At 39.0% G+C, this 18,800-nt stretch overlaps 2 protein-coding genes and 3 non-coding genes across 6 annotated transcripts in view; all 5 read left to right on the forward strand.

Annotated features, from left to right (window-relative positions):
* Nucleotides 1–39: 39 nt before the first annotated feature.
* LOC121884649 (plexin domain-containing protein 1-like) lies at nt 40–16,022 on the forward strand. Its single transcript, XM_042393578.1, has 14 exons — nt 40–548; nt 9,888–10,054; nt 10,332–10,475; nt 13,533–13,602; nt 13,736–13,858; nt 13,949–14,067; nt 14,177–14,276; nt 14,389–14,484; nt 14,603–14,684; nt 14,766–14,826; nt 14,915–15,035; nt 15,174–15,209; nt 15,284–15,441; nt 15,533–16,022. Exons 1-14 carry the CDS (start codon nt 470–472, stop codon nt 15,644–15,646), a joined length of 1,470 nt encoding a protein of 489 aa, XP_042249512.1. The 5' UTR covers nt 40–469; the 3' UTR covers nt 15,647–16,022.
* trnac-gca lies at nt 10,602–10,673 on the forward strand. The gene has a single exon. It is a non-coding gene; the product is annotated as a tRNA-Cys (tRNA).
* trnac-gca lies at nt 11,314–11,385 on the forward strand. The gene has a single exon. It is a non-coding gene; the product is annotated as a tRNA-Cys (tRNA).
* Nucleotides 12,758–12,829, forward strand: trnac-gca. The gene has a single exon. It is a non-coding gene; the product is annotated as a tRNA-Cys (tRNA).
* Nucleotides 16,023–16,653: 631 nt separating the features above from the next.
* The window catches only part of lasp1 (LIM and SH3 protein 1), a 36,199-nt gene continuing 34,052 nt past the window's right edge, over nt 16,654–18,800 (forward strand). Inside the window, exon 1 of one of the 2 annotated variants that reach the window (XM_042393050.1) lies at nt 16,654–17,008. In XM_042393050.1, the coding sequence (XP_042248984.1) occupies nt 16,940–17,008 (69 nt within the window). In that variant the 5' untranslated portion in view covers nt 16,654–16,939. The remainder of the gene's footprint in view (nt 17,009–18,800) is intronic. The other variant, XM_042393051.1, reaches the window with a different exon arrangement.

Consider the following 18,800-nt stretch of genomic DNA (forward strand, 5'->3'; position numbering starts at 1 on the left):
CAAATATCTCACTGCCCTTGCAGCTGGTTTGGACGAAGGGAGGCGCCATACAGCTGTTGTCCAGTGAGACTCCAGTGGATGGTCCTATTTATATTTTCATCATTCAGACTGATGGGAAAGGTGAAGGTTAGCTGTGATTCAAAGGGGGTTACTACACTGGAATCCCAAACAGAGGAGATTATTATAGATCTAGAAGCTGTGAATGTGTGTGATCTAGAAAAACATTGTGTCTTTGTAATCGCCATGGCAACGGACGAACGGCACTGAGGAGGAGAGAAGGGGTGTAGTTAGAAACAGGGTGGTGTGTGGAGAGAGCAAGATTCTTAGGGAGGAAGAGAGAGTGGTTGTGGAGTGGAAGTGGGATTCAGAGAAAAGTGTTTTTGCAAAGAGAAGAAGAGGAGGAAGAAGAGAGGACCAGAGACAAAGCAGTGGTTTTTTTATTTTATATTTTTGTCTTTTGCTGTCGAAGATGTGTCTCAGCTTGGTGATGCTGCTCCTCTGTCTCTCCCAAACAGAGTTGGCAAGAGTTTGGACTCAACAGCAAACAGGTGAGCTGTTTGTATTTTCCCTCCATCATCTTTGCTCAGTGCCTCCTGTCTGGTCACACAGATGCTAAAGTCTACAAATGTGGCAAGCCTGTCTTGCAGCTTCTCCACTTTTTTTAAATATTTTGTTGTATTAGTACTTTTACTTAATTTTCTGAAGCCTGCGTAATTAAACTTATCATGCAAACGTTTTTTGCTGTCACAGTCATGTACCCAAACTTTCCTGAACTTGGAAGAATAGTTAATGGTTTTACTAATTAATTTACATGTCAATGCTGTTTCTATTTTAACTTGCTATAAACCACAGAGGTTTAGCAGGAATCTTTATGGACCAGCAAATGGGCATGCCATGCCCTTTTCATTTTATGCACAAAAGTGAATGACCTACTTTACAATAAAGTGTACAATAAAAATACCCAATTCCACAAGCATGCAACGGAGTCCAAACAACAACCCGCAAACAGCCTGTCTCAGTTTTAAAATTAGATTTGGACTTTGTTTTTCTTCTTGCCTCCCTGCTAGAGTCTGGCACAAACTTTTTGGAGACTGTTAGCGAGAAGACATAGATTTATCAGTTACTATATATTTCTTGATATAAATGCAAGTATGTCTTTTGGGAAGCTGGAATTCGTAATAAATCTTTCCCTACATTTCACAACCGCTGGTTCTTCAGCATCAAAACAAGTTAAACCATCTAGTACTCCTACTGAGTCCAGAAGAAATCTACTGCGTAAGGATTATATTGCAGAAGAAACAGCATCACAAAGTCCTGTGCAGGAGGCACACAGATATGTGCTTGCAACATAATGGATCATTCAGTATTGACCTTGCATATCCTCCTTTCCCTTTCCTAATTTGCTCTTATCTGCCTTGTCACTCAACATTATATACTGTTCCCTTCTTAAAATATGACTCTGGTCCTAAGAGAGCCATGTACACCATCTGAACCAGACTGTAAAAACATAGACCCCCGAGCTGAAAATGAATTGTGTACCCGGTAATGACCTCAGTGTTTGGCCTCCTGTCTCTTGTTCTGCTGAGAAGTTTGCTTAACAAATAACATGAAGCTGATCCAGACATTTTGGAGCTAAGCACACTCTGGAAGAATAAGAAAGAAAGTGAAAAGGATTGTTTTGTAAGATTGAATCACAGATAAGATGTTATTGTCTGTGGATCCCAGATTGACTCTTATTTTATAAAAGTCATGTGCAATTTGACTTTTGATAGCAAAACACATGTTTTAGGAAAATTAAAGAGGCAGGAACGAAAACGGTTCTCTGCCAACAGCTGAGCAGCTTATTCTTTGAATTATGTTGTAATTTGAAACAGCGTTTGTATGGGAAATGGTTTTGGCCTGAACTATGTCCCCTTCATTAATTTCTCTTATCGGACAATGAAAAGCAGCCTCATCCACGCAGAGATTTCGTTTCACCATAACAGAAGAAAAGTGAGGCAATCAATGCACCCATGTTTTGTTAACAAGACTTGACCGAAATTGGAATGTCACTTGTTTTAATAGTTTTATTGTGAAATACAACTTTGTTACACCCTCTTAGGGATATTATCAGTTGTATTTGTCATTTTAAGATTCCCGGGTGTGCTTTAGAGCATCATTACCATGATAACTGCCTCAGTCAGCAGCTAATTTACTGGCCAAAATATATACTAAAAGAAGCCACGCCTCATCAGCTTTCTCTATTTTTAATAGTCTAATGGAAGTGAGAGTTCACTAAACATGTTACTTTTCCTCTCTCAAATACAAAGGATTTATTGAATCACCAAGACAAAAGTGTCTCTCTGTATTCAAACCTTATTATCTGTAATGAAAGCTATTCAAAAACAGGAATTGCACATCTGTAAATCAACCACAATCCTTCAAGTGAACTACACATATTTATGTGGGTGATGTTGAGGAGTCAATGCCAACTCCTTCAGCATCTGCTCAGGAAGGGTGTGTCCTCACAGTCCTCTGACCGCTCACAGAAGAAGTCAACTAAATGTCGTGGTTTGGTTGCTCCTAAAAGAGCTGGCAGAGGTCAGTTTTCTGACCAAAACATCTGCCTTTTCATTGCCTAAATTTGAAAGAATGGTGTTAATCCTTAGCTTAGTGCTTCTCTCATTGCCTCAAAAATATTAAAACTTTTACACTCTGAAATAAACTTGTCTTACACTGGATTTAGTGCAAACTTCATCTGTTTTCTTGACCAAGGGTGGTTTTACCCAATGATGTTTTTCTCACTTTGACTCACCAGCACCATTCATATGTTGGCACAGTGAGATTCTTAGGTATCATCTTCTAACCGAGGCACCACCCTGTTCTTTTCCTAGAGCAAAAGGAGAAGTACTAAACAAATTAGGACCCATCTTCACATTGACTCACTTGAGTCAATATGATGACAGATGATGAAGACGAAGACAGAGTTGACTCATTTGCTTAGGAACTGTTTTGCAATCCTTTGGATTTTTTTTTCCCTTTTTGTTTTGTTGGTGGGTATTTCATCATATACACAAGAATAAATAGAAAGACGGGACTGCTATAATTGTCGATGTGATTTGCATGGACCATATTACAAAATTGTGCAACTGGTAGCTCACATTACATCATAGTAAAATCTTAGTTTTGAAGTTAGTTCTCCAGTTTTGAAGATTTTACAGATATATTATTTTATAAATTATAAAATATATAAAATATATGTGTATAAAATATAAAAGTATATCCAGTATATTATTGCATATATAGAGATATATTTTATTAATTATTTAATTATTATTTAATTATTTATGTGACTACAAGGCAATTTATAGTGTTGTTATTGACTTTTATCGACATGCTGTATTTCAAGGGCATATTCAAAATGTCAGATTTTAATTAATAGTATTAATTCTTTCACAACGCTTATTGTACTATTTTGTATGAATTACAAGAAATGTTGTAAGATACCTAGCAGTAGGATCAGAGTTCAGACTATGTGTTGTATTCCTGTGAGAATGGTTGGAGAGGGAGTGATTTTTTTTTTTTTGTTAGTTTAGCAGATAGACAATCTAACTCCTAACTCGTTTTGGTTATCTGCCACAAATTCTTATTCAGCATTTGCACTCCTCCCAGCTTTTATAAACCAGAATATGTTTATCTGCTACACTGCAGACCTCAACAACTGTGCGCACACCAGTTCTTCTTACCTCATAGATGCCATTACAGGGCGGATCCAGTCCTCAACAATCGCACTTCTAGGTTTAATATACGAGCTGCCCCGAACACATTGACGCACCATTTAATTGCATCAAAGGGTGGAGAGAAACATTTATGAACAAGTACAATAAACTCCTTATGAGGTCAAGACATTTGGGTTGTCACTTCAGAGACTTGTTAAATGACGCATTGTAGTTTTCGGTGGAAGAAATCAGTATTATAACTGAGTGGATGTAGAGTGATGTTAAAAGCAGGCCTCGCCAACCAATGTCCCACAAAGTCTGAACTCTGGGGGTTTGGCACAGGACATAAGGACCAACAGGCCCATGTTCCCCTCCACACTCAGTACAGAAATGTAGACATCAACATTTCCCTGACACAAGAGAAGCTGCGCTGGGTGCTGGCACCTACGAGAACTTGTTTAGAAGCGCTTGAAAATGTGGCCAAATTCAATATGTCAGATTTAATATTATGACATTTTTTCCTTGTTTATTATCCAGATTTTTGTTAAGGCAAATACTCTGAACTAACATGAGGCTCCTTGCTTTCACCACTTTCTCCTTGCTCCTATCTGTCCAATAGAACCTTTTCTGTTGTTGCTGGAAATTCCCCATCTTCTGTTTCCCAGTTGACTCATGGTGTTCCTCAAGGGTCAATCTTGGGGCCATTGCTGTTCTCCATTACAATACTATTGTTGTACTGACATCACCCAGTTATATGTCCTAACCAAACTTACCACCTGCCTTTCTGATATCAATTGCTGGACTTCTCAAAATTTCCTCCAACTTAACGATGACGAAATGTAAATTATCTTATTTGCCACACCCAGTTCTTTCAGTCAGATAGCCCACAATCTTGGAGCCCTATCACATAACATTAAGCCATCTGCAAGAAATTTGGGGGTTTGATTCTGGCCTTTGTTTTAATGACCAAATTAGGAAGGTTGTTCAATCATGTTTCTTTCAACTTAATTTCAAAAATTAGATCCTTCTTATCCTTGGAGGACTTACACAGGGTTGTCCAAGGCTTTTTTCCCTCATCTAGATTTATGTAATGCGCTCTACACAGGTATTACTCATGTTCCCCTCTATCACCTTCAATTGGTTAAAAATGCTGCTGCTAGGATTATATAACTCCAATCCAGCCTCCCTGCAATGGCTTCCCGTTCATTTTTGCATTGATTGTTAAAATTTTACGGTTGACCTTCAAGGCTTTACATGACCAGGCCCCTAATTATAAAATCCTGCTTAGATTGGCTGATAGTGGCTTTCTGGTCCTGGCAGTTGACTAAGAGCTATCAGGCTTTTGCAGTCCGGGCCCCCAAACTCTGGAACAATTTACCTGCTGAGATTAGGTTAGCTAAATCTATCACTGCTTTTAAATCTCTTCTTGAAACATTCTTTAAAAAAAAAAAAAAAAAAAACCTTTCATCTCTGTGTGAATTTTATTTCACTTTATGCATTTATATTTTATTATTATTGTCTTATTGTACTTTATCTTGTGCTAGCACTTTGTAACATTATTAAGAAAAGTGCTATTTAAATAAATTTTATTATTATTTATGTTTAATGAACATCTAGAAAACTGCAGTAAAGAAGATTTAAGTTCTAGTCTATTAATTTTCCTCATTAACACGGGCAAGTAAAAGTAGTAGTAGAAGAAGGAGAGGGAGGTATGTCTGCATTCAAGTTATTTAATATGTTTACCTTGTGCTATAATGTGGGTTTGGTTACCATAATTTCTCACACCCCATGAGCTACTAGGCTATATATGCCCTTCTCCCCTTGTAGCTGTAGTTATTTCAAACTTACAATGTTTTGCAAACGTCAGGACCCATCTTTATTAAAACCATTTTACTGAATGTGCATCCACATGCTTTAAATGTCCTTACCTTCATCTTTAACCAGTCTAAATGTTTCATCCTGGTGTCAAACATGCACACCCTGGGATACAACTCTGTCAGGGCAGAAGTAGATGAAAGATAAATCTCAGCCATTTCACAAGCAAATTGTTTCAAAATGAAAATCACCATTAATGCACTGCATGGGAGTTGGAATGTCATCGCAGTTTATTTGACTCAGGTGTGCTAGAACAGAGCTGGAGCAAATACTAATGGGTACATCCCAAGTCCCTTAAATTGCATCCACATTTCCCTCACTTGCGTCCTTTCCTTGCGTCTTAGTCCCTCCCACAGAGGATGCATGGAAAGGGAAACCAAGCAAGGAGAGAGGAAATGAGGAAATATGTTTTTAAAGAAATGAGACGTCCTTTCCTCTGAAGTGACACATGAAGCAACGTCAGTTTCTGATGACGACAGCAGCTGATCACAGCTGGATCAGCTGTCCGTCGGATTTGAAAGCTGTAGACTTTTGACTGAGTTTGTGTGCTAATACTAATAATTGTGCAGTTATCACTGCCAGAGCAGCTGTTTTCTCTCTGTAGCCTGTTACCTGTTTGCCAAACACCTGCACATGAATAAAAACCTGCATTCTGTATTTATACTGAGTCCTTCTCAGAGGCACAGGAACCATTTCTACTGGCTGAATGTAGTCATATTATTTATTCATTGTGTGCGGCTGTATTTATTGATATTCTGATTGTGCATTCATCATTTAATAACCTAGAATATGATTAGGCTGTCTTTTGAACAAACAAAATTATCTATTAGGCTAAATGTTTAAGGAACAAACTCAATGTCCAGGATTTTTAAGCCTCACATGTGAGTGGAGATGACAATTATTATTAAGTAAAATATAAATGTGTTTAAAATTTGTTTCTTGCTGACAGAGACTCTCCCTGACTTCAATTTTATCCATAATAACAAATAATGGGGGGAATAACAGCTCATAAAGAGAAAAATCTTACCAATAAATGAAGAAGATTGTTTATGGTTCTTTTGTTGTTCAGACCAACAATTCAATTTAACATTCAATAGTGGTATATTCCTTGGGGAAGTTCACAATACTAAGAATAAATGCTTGAATAAGTATTACAAACTATAATTCGGCCCCAAGAAAGATTCTTTTGGGCTTCACTTCATGGAAAAATTAATTGGCAGAAAATTTGACTAGATGGGGACAAAGTTTGTCTTAGAAATTAAGTTAAAGAGGTTTCCTTTAAAAATAGCATTGAATATATCCAGCAAAAAAGACATTAGATAGATTTAGAATTAATATTGAATATTATTGCAATTTCTATGGACTAGAAGAAACAATATGTCATATGTTTTATCACTGTATATACAGTAAATACCAGAATATTTTGGGAGGATGTTCCGCATTATATAAGAAGGAAAACTGGACAAATGATCCAATTTCAGGATGAAGACATGTCTAGAAGGTAATGAGAGGGAAAATATATTATTATTATTATTATCATTATTATTATAATAATGATTATTATTATTATTATTATTTGTATAGTTACTCTTATTATTGGGAAACTTCACATTCACAAGAAGAGATAGGCTTACTCCAAACCAAATCTTGGACATCTTTATCAATACTGCATCAATATAGCACCACGATTAGAGACCTTAAGAATAATAACTAATTGTGTTGTTGATAAGTTTCTCATGGACCAGTAATAAGTTATTTTGAATTTGTATTACTTTTCTTTCTTTTTTCTTGTAACTTTGCATATATAACCCTGGTACGGACAGTTTTGTGTGTGTATATTGTTAATGTACATGTGTTCTTTAAAATTCTCCATGTGCGATTCTTTTTCTAGGACGGCGAGGTCATGACCCGCCCAACTCTGCCTCTGATGGGTTTACCCTGATATTCTTACCCTGACCTAGCCAATCTTACTCCTCATACCTGAAGCTAACCGACGAAGGCAACGAGTACTAACCAATCAGAGGCAGAGTAGGGCAGATCATGACTTCACCGTCCTAGGATAGAAAAATTGGCTGTTCTTAAGCCTATATGGCTGAATCAACTTTGTAGTAATGCTAAACTTACAACATGGAGATAAAAACGTGTGTACACTTACCCTGTTAATTTTAAAATATTTCAACAGCAGTGTCTGAATTTTGTTAACTTTGAAGGCAAGCCTTTTTCCTTCAGCTAAGGGGCAGACCGGTCTGCTAGCTATGTTAGCTAGCGTTAGCATGAGTTGGGGAGCAAGCAAACACCTTTACACACATAATGACAGAAGATTGACAACTTTAAATCGACTTTAAATCGAAGTGTTTGAGTTTAGGCTTTTTAACCGAACCACTGATAGATCCGGTCGAATCACCCTGCTCAGTTTAATCTGCTCAGTTGCCAACAGTCCCGACACGAAAACACCGGAGCAACAGAGACCAACTCTTCGCGGCAGCCAGGCTGACCACGGCAGGACATTCACGGCGTTTCTGACGGGAAACTGAACATAACGGAGTGATTCTCTTGGCTTTTTTGTATGTTGTTCGTAAACGTTCCCAGCGCCAATTCAAAAAACCCTCCCGTAGTTTACTGAAAGCCAGAGACAGAAAACAGCAAACGTTAAGTACGAGAGGTCGCCCTTACTTAGGGTTAGATGAGACACCCCGCGAAAGAAATCAGTGTCGCCGGGGTTTATATGAACTGCGTGACGTCATCCAGCGTGTCCCGTAATGTGCCGAAAAGAAGTCGCAATCCCCAACAATCACCGTAATGTCCTTAAAAGACAAACGACAAAAGTCATAAATCCTACAAATAGATCCTCAAAAATATAATAGATTGTTGTTATACAAACATTAAATAGTTTTAGCCACACATATATCATACATTTGTTTGTCATTATGAAGTCTGGAAGTGATTGTTATAGGTACACTTAAACGTTTTTATCACCTGCTTGTGGAAAAAATAGGAAGTGTGATTGGTAAACACTGACTCTTTATTTTTTTTAACGAAGCTGTAAAATCTAAAAAATAAAAAAAACGTTTTGTGGGAGCCAAATGTATTTCTGAAATTTGCTGAAATCGCAGTCTTCTGGAATAATTTATTAATTACATAGTCTGTAATCTTTTTATTTTACACAATACACTATGAGATTGTTAAGAAAAGTCCAAGAAATGTAAAAGCATTGCTTACGTGTTATGTTTCTTACATAGCATATTTACTGCATAGCATATTTGCCTAAAACAACAAGGAAAACATTTAGTTTTAATTATACAGGAATCAATTTTTATTTGAACTGACTTAGAGTGGGCAGTTCATTAGATAAGCAAGCATATTTGCCTAAAACAACAAGAAAAACATGAAATTTTAATTATACAGCGATCAATTTTATATGAACTGACTTCGAGTGGGCAGTTCAATTGATAAATATTTTTGCAGACTATCCCACACAAAAAAGTCCTTAAAAAGCGTTCTAGGCAAACATTGTCAGTGTTTGTATACCATCAGCAGCAATTACTTTTAGGAGCTCATTCTGTACGGTTTTAAATCTACAGCTGTGTCCATGACTGAGGTTGTGCAAGGACCAAGATTCCTGCAGGTTCAAATCCAAGTCTTGGTATAAATGTACCAGCAGTCATCCATTTTCCACACTCCATAGAAAATCATAGTTTGGTGCTAAAATAAACTCCCAACATCAACTGGAAAGTAATCCTCAGTGTGGCTTTGAATCCTAGAGTCTATTCTATTCTATGCTGTCAATATGCGCTTTGAATGAAAGACAAGTCATCAGTTAAAACAACCAAAACTTTAAAACAAAACATACCTACCCCAGTTTGCTTACACATACATGGTTTACATTGTTTGTAGGATTTGACAGTTCCCTCCGAGCACCAGTAAATATGCATTTGTATTGTTTTTGTCTCTATTCAACAATGGTTCAAACTGACAAGGCTAAGACTGACAATATCAAAAGCAAATTGTAATTTCTCATTTGGCTGAGTGACTAAGCTCTGAGCCACAACTGTAAACATCATTCTCAACAGTTTGAATAAAACTGGCATCAGAAATGTTTGCCTGCAGTGTGTGGCACCGCAGGGTAAAACAAAAGCTTTGCTGTGTTATCTTTTGTTTTTTTCATATTGAAATGGGAGAGTAGGAATAAATGGATTTACAATTTGAAATGCATGAATGCAAGTGCTTATGCATCACATCCCATAATAGCTGTTATGTACTTTAACACGATGACCAGCAAAACCTCCTAAACCGATATGCATAATTTTTTAACAGACGATTGGTACAGTGTGATCTCACAGCAGCATGAAGAGTCAACCAGAGATGACAGTCACACTCACAGAACCCAAAGGTCATCTTCAGGCCATGCTAGGACAAGCAGGGCAGTCCAGGGTGGAGAGCTAACCATCAACACGCTGCCAGACAACATGACACGCGTAGTGGTGAGTGCCATGCCACAGCGTTTCATATGACTGTAATGGTTTGTGGCAGTTATATTATGTTTTTGGCTTTTAACATGTTGGATTTTGTTTTAGTTGGAGTTAAACACTGCCCTCTTTTGGAAAGTAAAATGTACTCTTTTCCACTCTCTTGGAGAAGCATACGGCAGCATATGATTTAACTGTGTTCACTGTGACTTCTTGATGCCTGTATGACACGCTCTGTGAACACAGTCACATCATTACAAGCACCGATTCTCTGTGTTTTTCTGTCTGGAAGGAGGATTCTGGCAAATATTATACATGGCGTAGTTTTGGCCCCGAGGACCAACGCACACAGGAACTATGGGTAGACATGAGTGACATCCGGCACGGCCAAGTCAGAGTCCATGGCATTCTGTCAAATTCATACAAACAGGCTGTGGTGAGTCTCACACACAAAAAATACATGTACTTTTTTGCTATCTTTGCAAGATATTCATTAAAAAAAATCCAATGTATATTGTTTTATCACCAGGCCATCAATAAGTAGTGTGTTTTATTGTGTACAGGGGGTATAGCTCAGTGGTAGAGCATTTGACTGCAGATCAAGAGGTCCCCAGTTCAAATCTGGGTGCCCCCTATAGTGATAAGCTCAAGTTGGTTGTGCTAAATCAATAAACCTCTATTTAAAATCTTTAGAATAGATAAAAACACTGATTCTTTGTCAACAGAGAGAAGCTTCACATGATACTCAATCATGACAATCAACACACCAGTTGCACAAATGCTGCTTTCATTGTAAAACTCATCTTTCATATGTATTTGTCAAGATATTAGCAGTGAGAAAATGGTCCTTGTCAGGGGTTATAGCTCAATTAGAGCATTTGACTGCAGATCAAGAAGTTCAACTCTGGGTGCCCCTTACTTCTAAAAATGTCCATTCTGTGTTATACTAACATGGCTGCATTTAAAGTCTTCTTGTGGGAGGTAGTGTAAGAAAATGCAAACTTGCTATAATATATAAACAAACTGCAAGGTTTGTGTGCTTTTAAACCCATCTTTTCTATATCCTTGGTCAGACAACAAAGTGCTGAATAGCAACACTACAGCAAATATAAGTACACAAACAATCTCTGGCTCTTCACTTTTCAAAGGAGGGAAGCCTACATTTTACCCCTCACATTATAAATTGATCTTTTTGTGATAAATCATTGATAAACATTTCATTCATATAGTCATTTACCAGCCTATCAATAAGAATCAATTACTAGATGGTGGAAGGGGGTATAGCTCAGTGGTAGAGCATTTGACTGCAGATCAAGAGGTCCCCAGTTCAAATCTGGGTGCCCCCTGAAATTGAAACAGTTGTCTTTATAGTGGTCCACCATAGTGTAAATCTCTCCACATACACCAGTATTTGACCATTTGAAAATGTGTCATTACTATGTCCTTGGTGAGATAAACTGCTTAAAAAAAACAACAATGCTGCAGAATTGCTGACTCTTTAAAGGAAATAATCCAGAATCTAACCTCCATATTATGTGAATGACAACAAAACATGCATAATATAAATACATGCACCAATCTTATTCACCTACTGTTTATCCGTATGGTAATTTACCAGGCCGTCAGTGAAGAACATATAGGGGGGTGTAGCTCATTTGACTGCAGATCAAGAGGTCCCCAGTTCAAATGTGGGTGCCCCCTTTGAGCAAGCATTCAACACATGTCCCACTAATGTAGTTGTGATAAAAAAAATGTTCAACCATTTTGATAACAAAAGTCATCTTTCATTTATGTCCTTGATGAGATATAGCACTAAAGTGCAACACTGCACTGCAGCATTTGCAAATACACGTAGATGATTTATTTGTCAAAGGAAAAAAGCCTGAAATCTTATCCTTCACATTTTATGTGAGACCAAGGCTGAGTGGAGTTCAATCTGAAGCATGCGGTCACACTGCCAAGGGAGTTAAAGGACTGGGAAATGTTGGTACATGCCAAAAGCCACAGACCTGCCAGAGGCTGTCAGCACCTGCCCGTTCTGGACCTTTATTATCCAACACCTGGCACCTGTATAATACATTTGGCTCATTTTAATCCAGAAAGATTTGGTGGATTAGTTACAGGAAAGAAAAAGTCCTGTACAATGAAAAAGTTGCCGTGGCAAAACACTGATGGGTAAATCTCCATTTTCCAAGTGGAAATTGGAGTGCTTTAGCTTTGTAGCAACATCCAATCTAGGTTACACTGTTGGAGAAACAACAGTTGTTACATTTTTCAGTGCTTACATCAAGTTGTAAAAGGATGAAGCTAAGAAGCAAAATGTGCTCGAGACAGGTGTCTGTAGTATATTATGATAGTAAAACTGGACTCATGGGTCATCATCTTCATCAGTGGTTACAACACGGTCAGTTGTCCCATTTTCCTTATTAATCTTGATAGTGATAATATGCATTATGAAAATTAGTCTCTGTGGTGTTGTAGATAACAGTTATTTAGCAGATTATATGTTTTGGGAAATTCACACCCAGTTACCGCAGCCAAGTTGTGTCTATGCTTTAACTTGATCCTTGCAAAAGAGTTACATCACACTGTGTATTGGGAAAAAATGTTTATCAGAGACAGGGTGACTGCTAAGTTGGAAGAAGAGTCTGCTAGTGACCACAGGTGCATATCCCTGTACAAACTATACTGATAAGGCCAACCTCAATAGTAGCCTAGGGGGGTATAGCTCAGTGGTAGAGCATTTGACTGCAGATCAAGAGGTCCCCGGTTCAAATCCGGGTGCCCCCTTCCTTATATACAAAGGTCAACATTAATTAAGTTAAATAGATCACATTAGGTTAGTGGGCTTTCACATCTATGGCTTAGTCTGATAGTAATGAAGGTATAGACTTACTACATGAGTGAGAATGTTGCTCATATCATGTCACATGTAAATAAAACAAAAATAGCTTTTTCCCAGACATGTTAGCATTTTGCAGCTTTTTTATTCTACCTCAGAGCAACTCAAACTCGCTCTGCCTCGTCCTCCTTTAGGAGCTGATTAGGATGCTTAGCAGCACTGCAGAACAGCAACTTAAAACATAACCTCAAAACAGGAGGCTGCAATCTGGTGCATTGTAGCTTTAGTTTACTTCCACAAAGCATTATTGAAAATGTATTATTTTTTTGTTGAATAGCTTTACTTGTCTTTAACATTAGATGGACAAACATTATAAAATGACATGTGTAAGGGAAGATTATTACAGAACAGAACGATCTGAACAAACCTGGGAGGTTTATCAAAAGATCCACTTAAGTGAAATATATCTTCTAGCTATAGAGCATCGAGCAGCTTTAATATGTGGGGTTTAAGATTCAGTGAAGATCAATGCAATCCAAGAATACCAGATTTTTACCAAATATTTCAGACATTTCTTTAAAAACCTTTTGAATGATAAAAAAAAATGCTGTATGTTAAAATATTTCTCTCTTCTACTTTCTCTCTTTGCAGAGGGTTGCCCTGTCATTTGACTTTCCCTTTTATGGACATTACCTGAGGCAGATTACCATAGCAACAGGAGGTACATTTTCATTTTCTAACAGATGTTCAAGTGACCTTTTCAAGCATATGTTCAGAGCGGAGAAGTGTTTTTGCAATGTAACAGGTCGTACAGTACACAAGTCTTACATATTTGTCCATCTGGCCATTTTCAGGGTTTATCTTTACAGGGGACATTACTCACCGTATGCTGACGACAACACAGTACATCGCCCCTCTAATGGCTAATTTTGACCCCAGCTACTCCAAAGAATCCACTGTGCAATACCTGGATAATGGTGAAGTACCTCCTGATATTTTAGCATGTCACTGATCCTTAGATTGTCTGATGTTTTATTTGACTCCTGTTCGGCATCCACTGTCTTCAGGTAAGGTGTTTGTGGTCCAGTGGGAGCGGGTCAGACTCCTAGGTAAAGAGTCAGAAGGGGCCTTTACCTTTCAGGCTACGCTTTACAAAACAGGAGCCATCACGTTCAGCTACCGAGATGTGAGACACAACCTCTACTCTCTGCTCTTTGTAGCATTCTCAAAGCTGTTCACATAATTTTCCTTCTCATTGCATTATTCAAATGGGCATCTTTTTGTCTGTTTACCAGATACCGCTGTCATTAGACGTGATCAGTTCAGCTCAGCATCCAGTGAAGGTGGGTTTGTCTGATGCCTTCATGGTCACGTCAGCCTCTTCTCAATCACCAGGTAAGCAATAATGTTCATGCCTGTTCTCTTAGATGTAGCACGACCATCCAAAGACATAATCGGTCTTCAGTAAACCTTCAGGTACCTAACCCTGTGATATCTCTAAGTACAGATGCCCAGCGGCGGATGATTTACGAGTACCACAGGGCTGAGATAAACACCACAAAGATCACCAACTACTCTGCTGTCGAGTTCACCCCACTGCCTAGTAAGGGATCTATGTCCATATTAAATAAGTGGAAATACATTTAAAATATGTGTTTTTCCATGCATCGACACTCCTAAATACCTACAGTATTTTCATGCTTGACTCTCCCTCTCTTCAGCCTGCCTGCAACACAACAACTGTGAGCTCTGCCACTCATCCAACCAAACTTCTGGCTGTAGTTGGTGCAATGTACTCCAGAGGTTAGTTCAGCACCTTGCTGGGCCCCGATGTTAATATAGTGCAGTTTAAACCCCTGTCCATACACTTCCTGTGTGTTTTAGGTGTTCAGATGGCATGGATAGACACAGACAGGAATGGCTGGACTATGCCTGTTCAGAAGAGGTACTGCTGGATGTCAAGAATGAATACCTGTTGATTTGTTATTATAAATGTGTCATAATTTGAATTTATCTATCTATTAAATGGACAGAGTAAAGATGCAACCTGTGAGGATTACTTCAGGGGTGACAGTTCCATCGGCCCCTCTATCACACCAGAGATGGAGGATGTGACCTCTTTGACTCCTCTACAAAACGGCTGTGAAAGTGATGGTAAGGCTGTGTCATTTTCTGTGTCGAAGCAATGTACAGTCAATAAAAGCTGCAGGTTACAAACTCTGCAGTATATCATCATAATGCAAATGGTTTTTTTTCTTAAGTATGGATGCTGTGCTTTTTTTCTACCTTCAGATTACACCAAATGTCATATATTCAAGACTGGCAGTGGTGAGTTAATACTTGTATGAGTCATTATGGTTAAGGTATATGAAGGAATTTTTAACCATGTGTCTTCCATACAGATGTGAAGACAGATTCTTCAACCACGAGTGAAGGGTTGGCTAACTCAGGAGTGATAGCTGGCATAGCAGCCGCTCTGGTGTTACTCTTAGCTCTGACAGTAGTAGCCCTTTACATCAACTACCATCCCACGGCTGCATCGCCACTTTACCTCATCCAGGTGAGCACAGAATATGTCCTACACCAACCCCGATTGTTGATGTTCGTCCACATCAAATATATCATTTCTTTTACTTGATTTTTTTTTTCAGCGACGCAAGAACTACTGGCCTTCCTTTAAGTTTCAGAAGCAACAATCTGGTTACACAGAAGTAGAGGGAGAAGGCCACGAGAGGGACAGCATCGTTGAAGCCGGGCCATGTTGAAACCGTAAATGCGACCATGGATGAACAAGATATTTGCATTGAACTGATTTCTCCAAACATTCAAACATTTACTTTTCCAAACCAGTTAAACTTTAACATTCAGTTATGATTGTTTTTCAAGTGGTTTATCATCTCATGATGACACATTGTTGCGGCAGTTTCTGTATATTATAGTTGAATGTTATATGATGTTAAATGATTTCATTTGAAATTGCTATCTCTTTTTGAATAAACTATTGTTGCATTCACATCTTTTTAAATAAATCGAATTTGACTGCAATAAACTGTGAATTGCATGCCTATAGCTGGACAACTTTAGCAATAAGGAAGTTCAGTGAAACACATCAACTATGCTGTTTTACATCAAACAAATAAAGATCTGGATGTGCTTCAGTTTCAGTTTCTGCTGCTTTTGACTGTGAAGTTGATCTTTTTAAGCTCCACCTCTGCTTTTGCAACATTGCAGTGTAGTATGCAGCTTCTGATCAGTATCCCAGCTTGCAAGGCTTATGTTTTAGTGTTTTATGTCAGGTTCGACATGATGAAAGGTTTGCAAACTCACAAAATGTTGCAGCCACGTTAAACGAGGAAATATCAGCTATGTATATGCAGACAGTACAATTATTTTGTCAGCAGGTGTCAGCCTAACCAAATGTATCACATGGAATATCAAGTAGGACATGCAGTGAACGTGGCAGATGTGTAAAAATGTGATTTAAGATCACTCGTCTGGTAAAGCCCCCCCAAAAACCGCAGCAATAGAGGTGATCGCATAAGTTTGCCATGCAAGCACAGATGGAGAAAGGACAGATTTATTGGACGTGCACACGCTGGATTCATTGACAGAAACGCAAATTTTTAGATTGTGTTGCTTGACAAGAACTTTTCCGCACACAAGTACTGCAGTCTCGGATAAATATGTACAATGCATAGATGTTATAGTTCCTCTTCTGAAATAATAATCATATTTTTCTTCGGAGTAAAAAGGACGGAACCTCCCGCACTGCCTCTTCCCTTTCAGCTTGGGAGCGCGCAATTGGAGGGAGGAAGAGAGGGGGGCAGCGGGGACGCGCTTTCCGTGTCTGGTTAGTGGACTGACAGCCAGCTGTGCGGCTACAACGACAACAACAACCTCCTGGATTTGCTACTAACAACTAGATTAGTGTTGGTCTGCTACCGATCATAATCGTACACTATAGCTAGTTTTTGAAAGTGACTACTCGACAGCACATTGCTATAACCAGTATCATCGGCGGTTTCTGTGCTAACTAGCTAGAAGAGCATTCCTCCAACATGAATCCGTTGTGTAGCAGATGTAATCTAGTCGTTTACCCCACGGAAAAAGTGAATTGTCTGGACAAGGTAAGAACATGAGAAAATGCTCTTACTTCCTGTACGTCTTTTAAAAATAACCCTCTAAAGTCTTCCTCATTTTGTACCCTAACAACACTTATTTTTGCTCCCTTAAAATTACACCTTACACGTTCCTTGTGAATGAATTGAACACCCCAACAGGACAGGTATTTCGCTAGCTAGGCAAGCTAACGGCTAGCTTAACGTCTGCAAAGCGATGGCACAACAAGGCGGGCTGAAAACGAAACTACACTCAACCATGTAGATAATTTATTAGCTTTACAACCCAGGATTTGCATTTCTTTTTTAAAAAATCTATACAATTGCTTTAGGCTACGATATTGATGAACCCTAAACGAGCGATTTACAGTGCTTCCGACAGCCCAGCCTGGTCTGGGCCTGGCTGGCACCACTGCTTTGAAGAAAACCGATTGATAACGTTTATTTAAGCTTTCTCTCAAGACTTCTTCTGGGCTCAATGGATGCACCTTTACAAATACATATAAATTATATAAGAAGTCAGATCTGCTCGTTTCTTAAAAGAAAAGAAGAATACAGCCCTGTCGCCGAGCTTTTCGTGTTCAGCGTGGACTGACTGTCTTGTACATGTCTGTGTCCAATTCACAGGCTAATCCAAGTCAGGGATGAATAATTTTCAATCAGAAGCGGTAGCCTAATCTCAGCTGAGGTTGTAATCTCATCAGTTTTACCCATTGTGGCTATGCCGAGGTCACAGACTCATATGGGAGCACCAGTATGAGTTAAAAGTGGTGCAAACACACCTTGTTCCTGAGTCCCCGTTAACTTTTAGGTTGGTGGAGGTGATCATGTGTAGATTATTGCATTTATTGAATGCTCGTGCAATCAGTTAGACTGTGTATGTGACAGAGAAGATAAAGCAGAGATGTAAGTTAACACACTTAACTTCAGAGGTGGGTGGGGTCTGCTGTAGTTGGCAAGAGACTATGTTTGTATATTGTTACCAAAACAGGGCTTGGGGCAAGTAGATAATTTGTCTAATGGACGTCTGAATGGCTATTGAAAATCAATCCCTGTCGAGACATGCTTATCTGTAAGGGTTGACAGACGAGAAAGGTGGAGAAAGAAGCCCACAAAGCACATTATCTTAAGTAACATCAGCACTTGATTGGATGCATTATTACCCAGCTGCATGGATGTGCTCCTGAATGCACCATGACTAATGTTTTCCCAAAAGTGCTCCAGACAGGGATTGATTCAGTTCAGAACCCCTTCTTCACGTTCAGGCAATCCAAGCAGCCCTAAAAATATAAGTCATGTTACCATGTTAGGAGGCCGGTATTGATGAGAACCAAAATTGCCACAAGTACAACCCGAATGAGCTGTGGAATCTGGCCCGAAGCAGAGTACATTCCAGCAAACAGACACTCCCATAAAACGTGCTCTGTCAGAGGCCTGCTGTGCTGTCTGCCTGCTCTGAACCGAGCACAGGAGAGGAGCCTGCCGTCTGTCTTTGCTGCCATTCCGCATCAGCGCTCGCCCCTTCAGACACGCCAAAACAACCTCCCTTTTTCCTTCTCCGTGGCACACATACACACTGTCCTCCTCGTTTGTTTAAATGCAGCAAAGGCCACATTTTTTTTTGCCGGGGGGGATTTTTCCGTGTGCTGCTAGGCTAGCCCAGGTGAAGGCAGAGGAGTCGAGGGTTCTTCCACCGCTGCATTGGCATTCTCAGCCACCGATGAATACCTTTTTACCTGACAGTCTTCTTCTATAATAGCCTTCTGTGGAGAGGCTGAGCCACAGAGGCTTGTTTGTCTGT

This window comes from Thunnus maccoyii, chromosome 18 (assembly GCF_910596095.1).
Source record: "Thunnus maccoyii chromosome 18, fThuMac1.1, whole genome shotgun sequence".
NCBI lineage: Eukaryota > Metazoa > Chordata > Actinopteri > Scombriformes > Scombridae > Thunnus > Thunnus maccoyii.